Source organism: Gorilla gorilla, chromosome 20 (assembly GCF_029281585.2).
Source record: "Gorilla gorilla gorilla isolate KB3781 chromosome 20, NHGRI_mGorGor1-v2.1_pri, whole genome shotgun sequence".
NCBI classification, from domain to species: domain Eukaryota; kingdom Metazoa; phylum Chordata; class Mammalia; order Primates; family Hominidae; genus Gorilla; species Gorilla gorilla.
The window spans coordinates 10,818,709-10,837,409 of record NC_073244.2 but is presented as its reverse complement, the minus strand read 5'-3'; the positions used below and the strand labels follow the sequence as shown (position 1 = coordinate 10,837,409).

The following is an 18,701-nucleotide window of genomic DNA, read 5'->3' as shown; positions in this document are numbered from 1 at the left end:
CCCAGGCTGGAGTGCAGTGGCAGGATCATAGCTCACTGCAGCCTCAACCTCCCAGGCTCAGGTGATCCTCCAGCCTCAGTCTCCTGAGTACCTGGGACTATAGGCGTGAGAAACCACACCTGGCTAATTTTTACATTTTTTTTTTGTAGAGATGAAGTCTCACTCTGTTGCCCAGGCTGGTCTCGAACTCCTGGGCTCAACGGTCCCTCCCACTTTGGCCCCTCCAAGCGCTGGGGCTGCAGGCATGAGCCGCCATACCCAGCCCAGACACCTTTTCTGAAGGGCTCACCGCCAGCCTGGCCCTTCCAGGAAGGGCCCCATCGCACATGCCAGCGTGCACCAGGCAGGCAGGGCCTGTCAGATTCCACTGAGCTGCGTGCTTCCTGCTGGGTGGAGGCCTTGTTGTGAAGTCTGCAGTTTGGGAGTGCATAATTAACACGCCTCTAAGTCAATGACACAGAAGGAGAAAAACAGTCACCACGTGGGGCTAACCCAGCAATGGTACCGGAGCCAAGGCCCAGTGACAGCCCTTCCACAGCTTCTGACCGAGGAGACGAAGACAGTTTTCAGAACTAGGCAAACAAGGACGGAATCCCCACCCGCCAGGCACATCTATTCTTAATGCCACAAGCAAACAAACCCCGTCCTGTCCCAAGAGCTCATAAAATACACATTAGTCACTGCAGTCCCCGGAGAGGCTTATGGCCTGCTGAGAGGCTGAGAGGAGCCCAGACACACTCATGAACGTGAGTTCCTCTCACAGCCCGAATCCACCCCCCACCAGCTGTTCCTGCACCAGCACGACCGGCCCTCAGATTTGGCAAGACCAGAGGTTCCTTTGCAAGGTGAGCCCTGGCAGGAGCCCAGAAGAGGTGAGGAGGGAGGCAGTGATGAGACCCGGATGGGGAGGAGGGAGGCCCCAGGGACAGGCTGAGCTGGGCGCAAATTCATCCTGAGACCACAGCAAGTCGCTTCTCTGATTTGGGCTGTTTCCCCCGCTGTAAAAGTAGGCTAGTGCATAGGATAGGCATGGCAAACACATGGCAAGGAAGCCCTGAAGCTTCCTCTGGCACCTGTGGCAGGTCGGCCTGGGCTGGCACAGCCTGCATGCGGCTGCAGAGTCCCTCCCGGGTCATCACTACAGGCCAAGTGCAGGCAGTGCAGGCCAGCCAACCCAGAGGCTCTCATGCACTGGAGTCTGAGGCTGAACTTTCACTTAAAAACAATCAGGCAGGATCCGTAAGAGAAACACAAGCCCCAGACAGAAAGAAAATACTTGCAAGTTACAACTGATAACCAAAATATACAGCAAACTCTCAAATTTAACCACAAGAAAACAAACAGCATGGTTAAAAAACAGAAAAAGATGGCCAGGCGCAGTAGCTCACGCCTGTAATCCCAGCACTTTGGGAGGCCAAGGCGGGTGGATCACCTGAGGTCAGGAGCTTGAGACCAGCCTGGCCAACATGACAACACCTCGTCTCTACTAAAAATACAAAAATTAGGCTGGACATGGTGGCTCATGCCTGTAAATCCCAGCACTTTGGGAGGCCAAGGCAGGCAGATCACGAAGTCAAGAGATTGAGACCATCCTGGCCAACATGGTGAAACCCCATCGCTACTAAAAATTCAAAAATTAGCTGGGCGTGGTGGCGGGCACCGTAGTTCCAGCCTGGTGACAGAGCAAGACTCCATCTCAAAAAAAAAAAAAGAAAGAAAATTCGCTGGGTGTGGTGGCGGGCGCCTGTAATGTAATCCCAGCTACTTGGGAAGCTGAGGCACAGAAATGCTTGAACCCAGGAAGTGGAGGTTGCAGTGAGCCGAGATCACGCCACTGCACTCCAACCTGGGCAACAGAGGGAGACTCCATCTCAAACAACAACAACAACAACACCAACAAACTGGGCAAAAGACATGAAGAGAGCTCACCAAGGAAACACACAGATGGCAAACAGGCATGCAAAGGGGCCCCGCCGCGAAGGCAGCCATCAGGGGAATGCAGATTGAAATGGCAATGAGACAGCACAACACGCCTCCCAGAGTGGCCAGGACGCACAACACCGACAACTCCAGATGAGGGCGAGGAAGCGGGGCCCTGGGAACGTTCATTTGCTGCTGCTAGGAGCACACAGTGGGACAGGTGGGCGGGAGGACAGTTTGGTGGCGTCTCACAAAACTAAACGTCCTCTCACCACGTGGTCCAGCAACTGTACTCCTTGGTATTTACCCAAAGGAGATGAAAACTTCTGCCCACATTGACCAAACTTGGAAGGGTCCTTCAATAGGTGAATGAGCAGGCACACTGTGGTGCACCTGGACAATGGAGTATTATTCAGCACTGAAAAGAAATGAGCTCTCACGCCATGAAAAATGGAGCAAACTTGAACACCTATTGCTTGGTCAAAGAGGCCAGTGGGAAAAGGCTACCAACTGTAGGATTCCAGCTCACGGCATTCTGGAAAAGGCTGAGCTATGGAGACAGTGAGACATCAGTGGTTGCCTGGGGCGCAGGAGAGGGATGGGGGAGAGGGAGGAATGACGAGGTGGAGCTCAGGGGATCATTAGAGTGGTGGGATGACTCCATGTGACACTGTAGTCCCAGCTACTCGGGAGGCTGAGGCAGGAGAATCGCTTGAACCCAGGAGGCAGAGGTTGCAGTGAGCTGAGATTGCGCCACTGCACTGCAGCCTAGGTGACAGAGCAAGACTCTGTCTCAAAGACAAAGAAACAAACACACAAGAAACGTTCTCAGCACCATTATTCAAAATAGCCAAAAAGAGAACACAGCCCAAATGTCCATCAGCGGATGAACCGATCAACACCGCGCGAGATAAGGTGGACACCCCCACTCCGATAAACACCGCGTGGGATACGGTGGACACCCCACTCCGATAAACACCGCGTAGGATAAGGTGGACACCCCCACTCCGATAAACACCACGCAGGATAAGGTGGACACCCCCACTCCGATCAACACCGCGCAGGATACAGTGGACACCCCCACTCCGATAAACACAGCACGGGATAAGGTGGATACCCCCACTCTGATAAACACCACGCAGGATACAGTGGACACCCCCACTCCGATAAACACAGCACGGGATAAGGTGGACACCCCACTCCGATAAACACCACGCGGGATAAGGTGGACACCCCACTCCGATAAACACCACGCAGGATACAGTGGACACCCCAACTCCGATCAACACCGCGCGGGATAAGGTGGACACCCCACTCCGATAAACACCATGCAGGATACGGTGGACACCCCACTCCGATAAACACCACGCGGGATATGGTGGATACCCCCACTCCGATAAACACCACGCGGGACAAGGTGGACACCCCACTCCGATCAACACCACGCAGGATACAGTGGACACCCCCACTCCGATAAACAGCACGCAGGATATGGTGGACACCGCACTCCAATAAACACCACGCAGGATACGGTGGACACCCCCACTCCGATAAACACCACGCAGGATAAGGTGGACACCCCCACTCCGATAAACACCGCGCGGGATAAGGTGGACACCCCCATTCCGATAAACACCGCGTGGGATAAGGTGGACACCCCCATTCCGATAAACACCGCGTGGGATAAGGTGGACACCCCCATTCCGATAAACACCGCGTGGGATAAGGTGGACACCCCCATTCCGATAAACACCACGCAGGATAAGGTGGACACCCCCACTCCGATCAACACCACGCGGGATAAGGTGGACACCCCACTCCGATAAACACCGCGCGGGATACGGTGGACACCCCAACTCCGATAAACACCACGCAGGATATGATGGACACCCCACTCCGATAAACACCACGCAGGATATGGTGGACACCCCCACTCCAATAAACACAGCACGGGATAAGGTGGACACCCCACTCCGACAAACGCCGCGTGGGATAAAGCGGACACCCCCGCTCCAAAAATCCAAAACCCAAAAAGCTCCAAGGTCCCAAATGTTCTGAGCACCGATAACGACGCCACAAGTGAAAACTTTCACAGCTGACCTCATGTGACTGGTCACAGTTAAGACACAGTCAAAACTTCGCTTCGTGCACAAAATTATTAAAAACTTTGTATAAAGTTATCTTCAAGCTACGTGTGTAAAGTGTATGCGAAATACAGATGAATTTTGTGTTTAGACTTCAGTCTGTGGAACTGCAGGTCCTGGTGTCGGCAGTGGGGCCGGGTGGGAGGTGGCTGCACCGTGGGTGGATTGCTCATGTCTCCTGAATGGTTTAGCACCATCCCCGCGGTGCTGTTCTCAGCGCAGTGAGTGCTCGCGAAACCTGGCTGTTGAAAAGCCTACGGCGCCTCCCCCTCACTCTCTCCTGCTGTGTAAGATGGATCAGCTCCTCCTTCACCTTTGCCACGACTCTAAGTTTCCTGAGGCCTCCCCAGCCATGTTTCTTGTAGAGCCTGCAAAAACGTGAACCAATTAAACCTTTTCTTTATTCACTACCCAGTCTCAGGTGTTCGTTTCTTTTTTTTTTTTTTCTTGTGACGTAGTCTCATTTTTGCCCAGGCTGCGGGGCAGTGGCGCAATCTTGGCTCACTGCAACCTCCACCTCCTGGGTTCAAGCGATTCTCCTGCCTCAGCCTCCCAAGTAGCTGGGATTACAGGCGCGCACCACCATGCCCGGCTAAGTTTTGTATTTTTAGTAGAGACAGGTTTTGCCATGTTGGCCAAGCTGGTCTTGAACTCCTGACCTCAAGTGATCCGCCCACCTCAGTCTCCCAAAGTGCTGGGATTCAGGCGTGAGCCACCACGCCCAGCCTCAGGTATTTCTTTATAGCAGTGCAAGAACAGACTAATCCAGACTTAGGGCCCATCTCCAAGATATCTCAGGATGTATATGCAAATATTCAAAAAAAAAAAATCCCAAATTCGAAATACTCTGGTCTCATGTTTGTTTCTGGTGGGGCCAGAAGCAAGGCTGGCTTATGCCTGGCTCCATGTCGGGGGCGTCTCCCTCAGGTTCTCCAGGGCGGGCTCACTTCCAGCCTGAACAGAATCCTCCGTGTCATAAACCGGCGCCCTCGGCTCAGAGAGCAAACCCAGTCCCCTGCGGGCCACAGCGCAGACAAGGTCCACTAAGCAGGGCAGAGCCAAGGCTGGCCGTGGCCTCAGGGCAGTCACAGCTTCCTGCTGCTGTTCCACACACACCCGCCACGCAGGCCCACTTGCAGGCCCACTTCTGGCGTCCAGCGGGGCCTGGGGGACCTTATGCCTGAGGCCGGGACTCTGGGGATGCCCGCCAGCTGCCCTCATGGAGAGCCCGGGCTGTGTGGACAAGAGGACGCTCCAGCAGACCAGGCTCGGGATGGGAGTTCCCCTCACCCCAGTGTCTCCGGGCCCTGAGCCCAAGTCAGGACCGGGTTGGAGCCGAATCCAGCAGATGGCCTGGCGGGCTGGGGACTCGAGGTTCCACAGTGCCAGGAAGACAAGCGGCAGGGACTGGGAAAGTACACGTGTTTTTAACACGCTGTGGGCCGGCTGCTGAGGCCAGAGGCGGGGCCAGGGTGAGCTCAGGGTGGGGGCTGCAGGGTGCGGCAGGAGGGGCCCTGCAAAAATCAGAGAAAGCCTGGCTTCCTCTTTCGTCACCACAGGGCGAGGCCGGCATCCAGAGCCTGGGCGAGGGGGTTAACCTTGCCTGCCTGGAAGCTTCATCTGCCGAGGCAGAGTCCCGTTCAGGGCCCTCCCACCACCACCCACCAGGAAGCTGGTCCCTGTTCTTCCCCGGAGCCTCCTACTTACGTCATCATACAAAGAGCCACTGATGTCAGCCCCGTAGATCGGGGAGACAAAGGTGAGGTTCTTCCAGTATTTGCGTTCAAGGTCGTCAAAGTCCTGGTGCCGCGGGGTACAGTACCTGGTGAACAAACACCCCAAAACCAGCTCAGGGTGAGGCCTGGGTGCTACACAGCCCACCCTCAGCCACCTGGAACCCAGGGCACCCATGAAAGAGGCGGGAGGGGCTCTGCTCCGACTGCCCGCTGCCCCGCCTAGGGTACCACGCAACCTGCTTCCGGGTGGGACAGCGCACTTCCACGGGCGAGCAGTGGCCCAAACCCACGTACCCCTCCTCAGTTATCCTGGCCCGGGGCACCCACATCGGAACACACGCCAGGGGGAGTGGGCAGGGGACAGAGGCCCTGGGAGGCTCTTGTCATCCCTGTGTGGCAAAGACTGAGCTCAGACGACAGACTAGGGGGCTGGGAAGGCCGGGTGAGCAGGACAGACCAGGCTCTGCTCTGGTGCCAGAGCCACAAGGCACGTGAACCTCAGAGAGCTACAGGGTGGAGGCCACAGACAGAGAGGAGGGCACAGCGACGGGATGGGCCTGCGCAGCACGGAGGCTGCGTGGCTGTGCCTGTTGAACCAGGGAGCTGTACTCCCTGCCAGTACACGCAGGTGCCATGTGTACCTGGGTATGTGCCCATAGGTGTGCCCACATGGATGTGCCTGTGTACCTATGCATGAGCCTGTGTGTGCCTGTGTCCAGTGCACGTGCCCATGTGTACCCACGTGTGCCTGTGTAGAAACGTGCGTGTGCCATGTGTACCCATGTGTGCCTGTGTATGGACGTGCATGTGCCCTGTGTACCCATGTGTATCTACATGTGCCCTCGTGTGTTCCTGTGTCTGTGCCCTCCTGTGTGCCTGTGTATGTGCCTGTGTGGAGCCAGGGAGCCCTCTCTGAGGAGGGGCCACAAGCCCAGGTGTCACAGGAGGGTGTGGAGGACGTGCTCCCAGGCCGGGGACCAGGACACCACCCGACATGCACTGGGAAGCCCTGGGAAGCTGAGATGAGGGCGGTGTGGGTCAGCACAGGCCGGGAGAGGGTCCACATCCACCCTGGGAGCAGGGGTTGCCACAGCCCACGCCGGGCACACAGAGCAGGCCGGCCATGCTGTGGGGGCTATGTGTACCGCACCTTCTCTGCCCCCAGGGCCCCCATGAGCAGGTGTGCCCCCGGGGGCGGGGGTCATGTCCGCCCTGCCCGCCCCGCGTACTTCTCGCTGTTGGCCAGGCGGCGGTACTCGCCCACTGTCATGGCCTTCTTCTGGATATTGTACTGCGTGAAGAGGCCCGACTGGCCCGTCACCACCTGCTGGATGGGCGCCGGGATCACCACGTCGTCAATGTCATCATACGTCTGCCGTGGCTTCCACTCCTTCGGGGGGATGATCTGCAAGACCAAGATGGGAGTCAGTGGCGCCCTCAGAGCCTCAGGGCAGGGCCAGAGAGCAGACTGTGCCGCCGGCTCCCCAGAGACCAGCACCCCCTAAGATCTGCACCTCGGGACACCCCCCAGGGGCAAGAGGAACCCCCCCATTTGCCTTATCAAACTCCCCAGAAGACTCTGCAGCCAACAAGGGCCTCACCTGCTAGGGCAGAGCCATCCTCCAGGCCTGGGAAGCTGGGTACAGCACTCCCCCAGCACCAGGGCCGACCCTGACACGTGTGTGCAGGATTAGACTCAGCAAACAGGTGGGACTGGGCGTGTGTGTGTTCCGGCATCTCGAGGCTCAGAGACTCGTATTTTGAGGCATTTGTTGTTGTTGTTGTTGAGACAGGGTCTTGCTGTCACTCAGGCTGGACTGCAGTGGCACAATCATAGCTCACTGCAGCCTCCAACTCCTGGACTCAAGCGATCCTCCCACCTCAGCCTCCCGAGTAGTGGGGACCACAGACTTGCACCACCATGCCCAGCTAATTTTTAAAAAAAAATTTTAATTTTCTCTAGAGATGGAGTCTCATTTTGTTGCACAGGCTGGTCTCAAACTCCTGGCCTCAGGTGATCCTCCTGTCTCAGCCTCCCAAAGTGCTGGGATCACAGATGTGAGCCACTGTGCCCTGGTAAGGCATTTTTCAAAACAGGAATCTTCATGCTTGGTCATAAGCGCTGCAGCTCACAATGCCCTCTGGCAGCAGGAAGTGAGAACTGCACCCACTGGCCACCAAGAGCCCACCAGGGGCCACATGCACCTGGAGAAGAGGGGTTGGAGCCCAGACACTAGCTCCAGTGGCTCCACTTGGCTGAGACCCACTATGGGACAACCCAAGTTCCAGGAGCTAGGAAACACTGGGCAACAGATCCAGCCCCCATGGGCCTCTGCCCCGCCTGGAGTGAGCCAACAGGAAGTGCAGGCGCAGGGAGGGTGACAGCACCACATGGGACAGGGGCCGTGGGGCAGGACAGGAGCTGTGCGGAGCTGGGCACTGTGCAGAGCGTGCTGGGGCCCAGCGCATCCATCTCCTGGGTGGGAGGAATGGCAGAGCTCCCATCTGACCGCTGAAGAAACTGAGGCACACAGCGATCCACAACACAGCCCGGGGCACCCTGGGGTGAGCGGACAGACTATGGCCCAGGACCTCTAGCCTGGCGGCCGCGTGGACTTCCACCCCAGAGAGGTCCTGGGCCACCTCAGACACTGGAACACGTGGAGAAGACAGCAGAGGAAGACAAGGACCAGCACCTGTCAGAGGAGGCACTGCAGCCGGAACCCGGTGCCTTCACTAATTTAGAGTTAAACCGGGACAAGGCCGGTCCCAAGGAAAGGACAGTCCAGGTTAGCGCCGGCTCTTTCTGGAGACATCCAGGAGCTGAGGGACCGGGGCTATCCGGAGTACACGCCTCACCCTGGGCTCCTGGCCTTGTCCCCAGCCTCATGTTCCCTCCTCTGGTGGGGGTGAGCCTATGGGCCGACAAGACCAGATTCTAGACTGCCGGTGGGCACCACGGGCCTTCTGGGCACCAGGCACCCTTCTGTGCAGGCCCTCCCAGCCGCTCCGGGGCTGCCACACCCAGCCCTGGGGTGGGCACTGCAGGCCCCACGCCGCCTTCCAGGAGTCGACCGGGCCACCCACTGCACAGGGAGAAGGAACTAACCCACCCGCTTCAGCTCATCTGCCAGGAATCTGGTAAGCTGCCCCTCCGTGCTCCGGGCCACCAAGGGAAGAGCTGTGTGTTGACGCCTGCATCGCTGGCAGCTTCCAGAACGGCTAAAATCCATTTACTGTCCCCAAGGACCCAGCGATCACATCAGCGAAGAAACTGTTTTGCTTGGCAATGAAAACACTTATCTTTCAGGTGCCTGTTAACGACGGGAAGGTGCTGCCTCCGTGGCCGGCATGCGCAGGTTTCTTTAGCAACAGCAGTAACAGCAGCAGCAGCCGCAGCGAGCAGGTGGCTCTCAACTGAGGGGGGGTCTTGTCCCCCAGGGGACACCTGGCCATGTCTGGGGATGTCTGTGGCTTTCACGACTGGGGGTGCTCCTGGCATGAGGTAGATGGAGGCCAGGGAAGCTGCTCAGCACCCTGCGATGCCCAGGATGGCGCCACCCCAGAGAATGATGTGGCCCCAAGTCCACAGTGCCAAGCGAAGATAAACACTAATTTAGAGTTAAACCGAGATGAGGCCGGTCCCAAGGAAAGGACAGTCCAGCTTAGCGCCGGCTCTTTCTGGAGACTCTCCATGTCCACTGTGGCCACAGTGCAACAGTCGCCCGGGGCACCTGTCCCTGGCACAGGCTGTGTGATGGCAGGGTGCTGGGGCAGCTGCGGGGCTGCCGTTCTCTTAGATTTCAGGGGAGCAGCTGAAGAGTCAGTGAGACACGAAGACATTGAGGAGTGGAAAGGCGAGAAACAGAAATGAAAGGGCCTGTGTCCCACACACGAGACGTTCCTGCAGAGAACTGAGTGGTATGGTCAGAGACCCACAGGCCAGCACTGCTCTGAATCACACAGACACTGTCCCCCCTCTCCAGGAAGCCCCAGTCTGCTTCTGCAGGAGGGTTCCATGAACCTGGCCCGGCTCCAAATCCACGCCAAAGCCGCTGGCTGAGGGGAAGCCGTGAATTCGCCTCTTCAGTGCTATTAGAGGAAACTCGCCCATGATCCTAGTCTGCTAAATGAACAAAAACACTTCGCTCCCGATTCCTCTGCTCTCGAAAGAACGCCTCGGGCTACATTGCTCATCTGTCCCCTCCACGGCGGGCACTGTGTAGTAAAGACATCTGGGAGCCACGCAGGAGGCTCCAAACACCCCCACGGCGTCTGCGCCGCACACACGGAGCCACACTCTAGGTGACACAGCCCAGGCAGGTGCTGACAGGCAGCGTGAACGAGGGCCACTTCCAGCTGGGCTCAAACCCGAAGGCTCTGGGAAAATCCCGCAGGGCGGAAGAGGACAGAAGTGACATCCCACAATCTGCCGAGACGCAAATCCAGAAGGAGGGCTCCAGGCGGGGAGGGTTGAAAAGGAGGCACTGAAAGCCGCTCGGGACATTCCTACTGCCACACTCGGGTCTTCCAGGCCTCCGGCGGCCCCTGAAAGTGCCTCATGCGGGGCTCCTGGGGGGCCAGATTCAGCTGAGGCCAGGAAGGCGACCGGCCACATGCCAACAGTGAGAGGCAGATGCCGGCGGGCGGTACAGCTGAGGGCAGCCAGGGCCTCCCCTGCTGGCACCCGCCTGGGAGGCAGCTGGTGGGGATGGAGGGGCACTGGAAGCTCCCACCCCTCCCAACAGGACCCCCGACGGGGCCTTCCAGGGCTCCTCTCACCTCAGTGCTTCCCAAGTGGTCGGGGACACCCCGTGTGGAGGCCCCAGCAACTCCAGTGGAAGGCTTCCTGCACCCGGGGCACCGCCAGCTCCAGGGCCCTCTCAGGGCTGTGCCCGCAGCTCCCGCCCCCACCGAGCTCCATCGGGCCTGCAGATCTCTGCTGGGGGTAGGGGCGATGTATAACCAAACACAGTTTTGATGGAACCAGGAAACCCTCAGCCCCCCCCCCACACACATACATGCACGCACACACACAGTGGTCAAGGCAGGCAGACCAGGGTGAGAGGGGGACCCCAACACCCCCACAGCTCGCTCAGAACCAGCAGGGCACTGTGCTCCTTCTCCAAAGAGGCTGGCTGCCCCGAGCCAAGGGCCCCCCATTTGGAAGATGCAGGGCTGCCCAGGGCCAGAGCAGATGCTTCCCTGAACCCATCTGTCCCCACAGAGCTGCAGAAGGGGGTGTGCATGTGCCACATGCGGGTGCCAACGTGACTCTGCAGCTGCCAAGCTCTCTGGGCTGTATGAGAGCTGCCTCCCCACCTCAGTCTCCTGTGAGCGCGCGCGCACACACACACACACACACACACACACACAGACACGCGCACACACGGCCCCTCCATAGCATGGGACCCGGACGGCCCCCTACTGCCCAGCCCCCTCCACGGGTTTGAGAAAGGATTCTCTGCACTGGTGCAAGGAGAAGCAGCATGGGAGCTGCCGCTGCAGAGGCGTGGGAAGGAACACGCAGAACGCAAGGCAGGGAAACCACACTCCCCACACTGGCTTAAGACGCCGGTGCCAAGAATCTCGGGGGAACTGGCCTGGGGGTGTGCAGAAACCTGAAGCAGCGACATGAGGGCTCAAAGAGGTGGCAGCCAAGGAGGCAGAGGGAGGGAGGGACGAAGCGGAGGTGCCAGCGCAGGGGAGGACAGGCCACCCGGGAACCCAGGCTGCACCCAAGGCCGCCACGTGGAGGGCAGAGACAGCCGGAAACACCGGGGCACGGAGCCCGGTGGGAGGTGAGGGATGAGGAAGAAGTGACGGGGCGAGCATTTAAAGGTGCCTCGGAAGAGTGCAGGGCGGTCTGAGATGCTGATTCCCCTCGACGTCCTGACATCGGGATGCCTTGGATCCCAAGCCAGAAAGGGCTGCTGCATCCTGGGAAATGTGGAAGTAGGTCAAGGGCAGGAGACAGAGGCAGATGCGGTGCCAGGATAAAGGGAGGCGACGCCTGTCCCACCTGCCCTATGTGCACCAGGGAGAGGAGGAAGAGGAGGACCTGGGCCTTTCCTGGGATAGCAGCCTGTGGCCTAGAGGGCCAGAGAAGACGGTCTGAGATGAGATAGGAGGACCAAAGCCTTTTAAAGACAGAACTGAAGCCGGGACAGCAGCAGCCCCCACCATTCTAACCCGGACACAGATGTGCCATCATTCCCACATCGTCATGGTGTGTTACAGGCAAAAATCCAGCTTGGTGGTGCACACCTGTGGTCCCAGCTACTCGGGAAGCTGAGGCTGGAGGACTGCTTGAGCCCAGGTCAAGGCTGCAGTGAGCCGTGATCGCAGCACTGCACCCCAGCACCCCAGCCTGGGCGACTGAGCCAGACCCCCTCTCAAAACAGAAAAAACATCCATCTTGGAGGGGAAGAAAAGATGGTGCGAGACTGCTTCCCTTGCTCTACAGCTCAGAGACAAAGAAATAACAATGCGAGTCTGATACCGAAGGATCACTAGGAGAGAGACGAAGGCTACTGACAAAATCCACCAAAACCAGGGAGTGGAGGGAGGGGCAGGGTGGAGGCGGCCAGGAAAGGCAGGAGGCCTCAGCGCTCAGCAAACTGCGGCCGAATCAGCCCCTTCCTGCTTCTGTATAGCCTTTGAGTTAAGAAGGCTTTTGTTTGTTTGTTTTCATTTTTAAGTGGTTGGGGGAAAAGAAAAAAGCAGAAGACGTGAAAACAATACGCATTTGCCCTCCAGCATCCAGGAATAATGTTGTATTGGCACAGGGCGGCTGTGCACTTTCATTCACACGGTGTCTGGTTGCTCTTTCTGGCTCACAGAGCCTAGGCGTTCACCCTCTGGCCGTGTGTAGAGACTGCCCACCAACCCCTGGCCTGATGAAGAACAGCGATAGTCAAACAGCAGGCAACTGGAAGAACCCAAAATGCAAAGATGATTCATCTTCCAAACTGAGGGGTGAGCACTGCTCGAACAGGCTCACACCCGAACACAGAGACTCACGGACCACGGCAGCCACCTTCAGAGCCGTGAAACGTGCAGCACGAACTTTTAAGTTTGTTTTGTTTTGTGAGACAGAATCTTCCTCTGTCGTCCAGGCTGGAGTGCAGTGGTGCAATCTCAGCTCACTGCAGCCTCAACCTCCCCGGCTCAAGTGATCTCCCACCTCAGCCTCCCGAGTAGCTGGGACCACAGACATGTACCAACACCACGCCTGGCTCATTTTTGTATTTTTAGTAGAGATGGGATCTCACTGTGTTGGCCAGGTTGGTCTTGAACTCCTGGCCTCAAGCAATCCCCCTGCCTCAGCCTCCCAAAATGCTGGGATTACAGGCCTGGGCCACCATGCCCAGACGAGCAGCATGGTACTGTACATACTCAGCACGTGGGGTTCGGGGGTCTGCTGTGTGTATTCACGTACACGCATACACAATCACACGTGCACAATATGCCGAGAGAGAGAGAGAGAGAAGAACCAATAACAGTGCTGCTTCCAGGGAGAGGGTGGGGGACTGGGTCGGGACAGGGAGGAGGCTCCTGGTCACTATGTACCTGCGCTGTCGCCCTGTTTGAGTTTTCCTGACCCAGTCACTCTGCCATCTCAAAAAGATTGTTTCTGGTTTGGTCTGACTTGGTTTTTGAGACAGGGTCTTGCTCTGCTGCCCGGGCAGGAGCGCAGTAGCACGGTCATAGCTCATTGCAGCCTCTAATTCCTGGGCTCAAGCAATCCTCCTGCCTCACCCTCCCAAATAGCTGGGACCACAGGCATGCACCACCATACCCAGTTTAAAAAAAAAAGTTTTACTAGGAAAGTAAGCCCTTCCTGGGCACCAAACACCCCTGGAAGGCGTCCCTCAGTGAGACGTCAGCTCACGGCCAGAACAACCTGGTGCCCCACTGCCCCTGGGCTTCACTGCAGTGTGGCTGTGTGTCCTCACCACCCCCTGCCAGCTCCCTGGAGCCAGGGCCTGCACCGGCCACTTCTCAACTCCAGTGCCTAGAATGGTGCCTGGCACATTGTTGGAACTCCACAAACAGGCGCTGGTAAATGAGCTGGGAGTGGCCCTGAAACACATTCCACGTGCACAGGCCACGCCTGTGGGGCTGGCTGAGCTGGGACCCAGGATGTCCGCAGGCCCGTGGCGCAGGCTGATGGAGGGCCGCGCTGGGGCCAGGATGTCACCCACCTTGGCCAGGCCCGCCCGGTGGGCTCCCTGCGACTCTATGTAGGCCACGTATTTGTTGAAGTCTTTAAATTCTTCCATGGTTGGGCGAAACGTCATGATTTTACAGCTGGGGTTCTGGGCGCCGTGGTCCTCAGACCCCATGGCTGCAGCTGTGCGGGAAGCACACCTGTGGAGGAAGACGAGAGAGGGTGAACCAGCGGTGCCGCCACGCCCAGCCCTTGGAGCCCGTCCTCCCTCAGAACAGAGCGTGCTAAAAATACCGCGGCCACCAGGAGGACAAAGGCGGCTGGGCCCTCGCGGCTGAGTGAGGGCAGAAGAGAAAACCACGAGCGGCCTCGTCACTCTGCTGAGCATAAAAGGCACGAGGGCTGCAGCTAACGAGAAGCAGAGGCGTCCTAGTTTCTAAGGCCGAGGCGATACCGGGAGCCAGTGTGCTAATTTTAAGCGGGGCCTCGGAGAGAAAGGTTTACGTATCAGGGACGCCACAGGTGTGTCAGCGTCCACTGCACATCAGTCTCTCTGCTCTGAGCCAGATCCGCATGAGAGACCGTGGCACCTGAGGGTTTTCGAAGGTGAGGACGGCCATGGGTGAGCGTCACACGCTCAAGGGCAGGGGGACCCACCCCTCGGAGCAGGCCTGTGGGTCACGGGGGGCTGGCTGGCTGCTGCCAGCAGAACTCAGGCCCCAGCAGGAACCTTGACCCAGGAGAGCAGCAGGCCCGCCCAAGACGGCTCATTTCCTGCCATCATAGCTGCCCAGAGTCACGCAGGTCATAAACCAGCCCACCAGCCCTGTACAGAGCGGGGGATCGCACCAGGCCAAGTGATTCACTGACGGCACCCGCCTGGAAACATCGGAGTCAGACTGTCCTCTCCACGGAGGCTGCAGGCGGGAGCGGCTCCCTCCTGCCCCAGGTGTTGCAGGGTGGGAACTGGTAGCCCACCCCGACCAGGAAGGGACTTTGATCACAGACTCTGGGGAAGGGTCCTCCTTGGCAGGTTCAATCTCCAAAGGCAGAAAGACGACACAATCCCTCTAGGATTCGGAAACAAGGACCCAAGTCCACACAAATCCAAAAACTTAGAAAAAACTTAACAAAATCCACCTCCCCACGCTGTGACCCCCAAAGTGATCTAGAGTGTGAAGGAAACAAGGCAGGGAGTCACCCAGACTGTCCCGGGAGCAGGGTTCCCAGCCACCAAGGCGCAGCCACCCGCTCCTGAAGGCGCTCCCCACTGCGGGCACTAGAGGGCAGCATGCACCCAGGAATCTGAGCAGGACGGCAGGGAGGCCCCAGCTAGGCTTGCACCGGCGTCCAGAACCCTCCATCCTGACAAAAGCAAAGCCGAGGTCGCCCCCTGGCCTCCACCTACTGCCTTGGGTCCACCCCATACCCTGCCTGCAGCACACAGGGCTGATACCCAGCGCTGAGCCCCAGCCCTGACGTCACACCCCCGGCTGGGCTGCTGCTGAGAGACCCCCACTGGGTTTGACAAAACTGCACAACTCCAAGCCCACGTGGGCTGAGGCCCTGCCCGCCACCCTTGCTCTGTGCAGAGTCCTCGCGGCTTCTCCCACGGGGCAGCCGCATAGCCAGTGTCTGCACAGGGGGCCTCAAGTGCACCGTGCACAGCACGTGACCACGTGCAGCCTAGGAATGTAGACTAGACGGCCACAGTGTGTGTCAAGGCAAGGCACCTGTCACAGTCACCAGAGCTGCCTGTGCCCAGAGACCAGCCTCTGACTGCGCGGGGCCTCCCAGGCCACCACACTGTCCCAGCGGGCCCCTCGCCCACAGCCAGGTCCCAGTACCTAATCCTCACCTGCGACCCCGCCAACCCCACAGGCCCCAGGATCCCCCCAGCGCTGCACCTGCCCTCCCGCTCTCACCCGGAGGTGGCCATGTAGTGTTCACCCAGGGCCTGCGCACTGTCCCCAGGGAGCCACCGGCTCAGAGGGAGCAGAGGCCGCAGCTGGACCACTGTGGGACCCTCAGTGCCGGCCTGAGCTGGGTCAGTAGCCACGATGGGAGCTGCCAAGGCACCTGTCAGGGCAGTCCTCTGGGAGGACTGGGTGGCAGAACGCGGTCACCTCAGGCCTCCCACTGGTCCCCAGCCCTCAGAGGCTGGGCAAAAGGCCTGAGGCCATCCCTGGACCTGCCACAAACAGTGCCCAGATGCGGTGGTGGCCACAGTGGTCCCCACATCAGCACTTCCCGGGTCCCTGGCCCTGCTCTGTGCATCACAGGTGATGACATGGTCGACTGAGCTTATTGAGGAGGCACAGAGGCCCACGAGGGGCAGTTGTGGGCCTAGGCCACACGGCACACAGCTGGGCCGCATGCTGTGCCAGCGCACTGCCATGACCGCATGAGTCTCCCCCTGCGCTTTGGCAGCTGGTGGAGGCGCTGGGACCCACGTGCACCCAGCAGCCCCTGTCCCTGGCTGCCTCTCTGCAGGCCGGTGCACACATGGCCTCTTCCTGCCTCCCTGTAACCCACTGCAAGGGACATCAGCTCCCAGGAAGCCCTCAAGTAAGAGTCCTGTGAGGGGCTGGCCCACCCTCCTCTGCAGGCTCTGAACTCCAGGTCATCAAAGCCCACCTGCCCCACAAGACTGGCCACAGGGTGACCTATGCAGTATGGGGCCTGCCACACTCTCATGTCCCCCAGACCAGCTGGGCCCAGGAAGGACAGGGCCTGGGACAGGGCTGGACGGCCCAAGGGATGCCTCAAACTCGTGCTCTGTACGACAGGAAAGCGCTAGGCATGGTGGCGCACACCTGTGGTCCCAGCTACTTGGGAGGTAGAGGCAGGAGGATCACTCTAGCCTGGGAGGTCGAGGCTTCAGTGAGCTGTGATTGCGCCACTGCACTCCAGCCTGGGTGACAGTGATCCTGTCTCAAAAAATAGATAAATAAATAAATAATAAAAAGGGGGGCTCCCCACACCTCGTGGGGTTGCGGGGGCTCATCTGGAAAGCACGTGGCCACAGCTGCCAGCAGCACACCCTGCAGCGTCAGGTGACAAAAGCCCATGGCAGGTTACGCATCAAAACCCACGCTGGGGAGACCCAGACAGCCCTTCCATCTGGAAGGTGGAGCCGTGACACCGGGAGCCGCTCTCAGCACAGGTACTCAGGCACTTCACCCACCACCGCCCCCTAGGGGCAACTTGGTGCACTTTTTAAAAAACTATTGTTTTTTGAGACAGCATCTGACTCTGTCGCCCAGGCTGGAGTGCAGTGGCACGGTCAAGGTTCACTGCAGCCTCAACCTCCCAGGCTCAAGCCATCCTCCTGCCTCAGCCTCTCAACTAGCTGGGACCACAGGGTGCGCCACCACACCTGGCTAATTTTCGTACTTTTTGTAGAGACGGGGTCTTGCCATGTTGCCCTGGCTGTTAATAAATGCCTGGCCTGAAATGATCCTCCCGCCTTGGCCTCCCAAAGTATTGGCATTACAGGGATGAGCCATCACGCCCAGCCATTTGTGCCTTTTGAAATGACACTGCTTAGGAAGTAAATCATAAAGAGAAAACTAAAATGGTCCACAATCCCCACGCGCCATAACCTTGACGCACGTGCAACACAGCTAAACAGGGAAAAGGGAATTTACTGAAATGCAGTCCTGTGACTGACCTTCCAGGTCACCAGGAATGTGGCAGACAGAGGACGCAGGATGACTCGGGGGCATCAGACACCCTGGAAGAGCCAGAGGAGCTGCCCGGCAACAGCAACATGCTCACAACGGTGCCACGCCAAGGAATAGGGCTCTCAACTCAGAGGCAAAGACAAACAGCCCAATAAAAATGGGCCAAGGCTGGTGAGCGTGGTGGCTCATGCCTGTAATCCCAGCACTTTGGGAGGCCAAGGCAGGAAGATCACTTGAGGCCAGGAGTTTGACATCAGCATAAGCAACATAGTGAGACTCCGTCTCTATAAAAAATACAAAAATTAGCCAGGTGTGGTGGTCTGCACCTGTACTCCCAGCTACTTGGGAGGGTGAGGCAGGAGAATCGCTTGAGCTGGGGAGGCAGAGGTTGCAGTGAGCCAAGATTGCACCACTGCACTCCAGCCTTCCAGCCTGGGCTACAGGAGCGAAACCATGTCTAAAAAACCAGCAAAAAACAGGCCAAGGACTTGGGCAGACAGCTCTCCAAAGTAGACAAATGGCCAACAAGCACATGAAAAGGTGCCCAGCAGCACTCAGCACCAGGGAAATGCAAGTCAGAACCACAATGAGCCACCACCTCACACCCACCAGGATGGCAGAATCAGAACGACAGACGGTGACACTGTGGGCAGGGATGTGGAGAAGTTGGGGCCCTCGAACACAGGCTGGCAGGACGGTGATGTGGGACAGCTGCTCTGCAAGACAGCTTGGCAGTTCCTGGAAATGTCACACATAAATCACACTTGACCCAGCAATTCCACTCCTGCGTATCTGCCCAAGAGAAATGAAAACATCCTCCGTCCACACAGAAACGCATATACCACGTCTGCAGAAGCACAATTCCCAACAGCCAAAGGTGGAAACGACCCAGGTGTCCACCAACGGAAGAATGAATCAACACAACACGGCCCATCCATGCGGTGGAATACGACACAGCCATGAAAAGCAACGAGGCTCTGACACAGGCGCCACATGGAGGAACCTTGAGGACATCACAGTGAGAGAAGCCAGACACAAAAGG

At 58.3% G+C, this 18,701-nt stretch overlaps 1 protein-coding gene across 7 annotated transcripts in view; it reads right to left on the bottom strand.

Annotated features, from left to right (window-relative positions):
- KDM4B (lysine demethylase 4B) overlaps positions 1 to 18,701 on the bottom strand; it is a 185,892-nt gene that overhangs the window by 106,486 nt on the left and 60,705 nt on the right. For 5 of the 7 annotated variants that reach the window (XM_019015988.4, XM_019015991.3, XM_019015987.4 and 2 more), the window contains exons 3-5: positions 14,008 to 14,173; positions 7,030 to 7,205; positions 5,772 to 5,886 (exon numbers count right to left, since the gene is read on the bottom strand). In XM_019015988.4, coding sequence (XP_018871533.1) covers positions 5,772 to 5,886; positions 7,030 to 7,205; positions 14,008 to 14,148 — 432 coding nt within the window. In that variant the 5' untranslated portion in view covers positions 14,149 to 14,173. Of the gene's footprint in view, positions 1 to 95; positions 4,433 to 5,771; positions 5,887 to 7,029; positions 7,206 to 14,007; positions 14,174 to 18,701 lie in introns of those variants that run through there. The other 2 variants (XM_019015995.4, XM_063701990.1) reach the window with 2 other exon arrangements.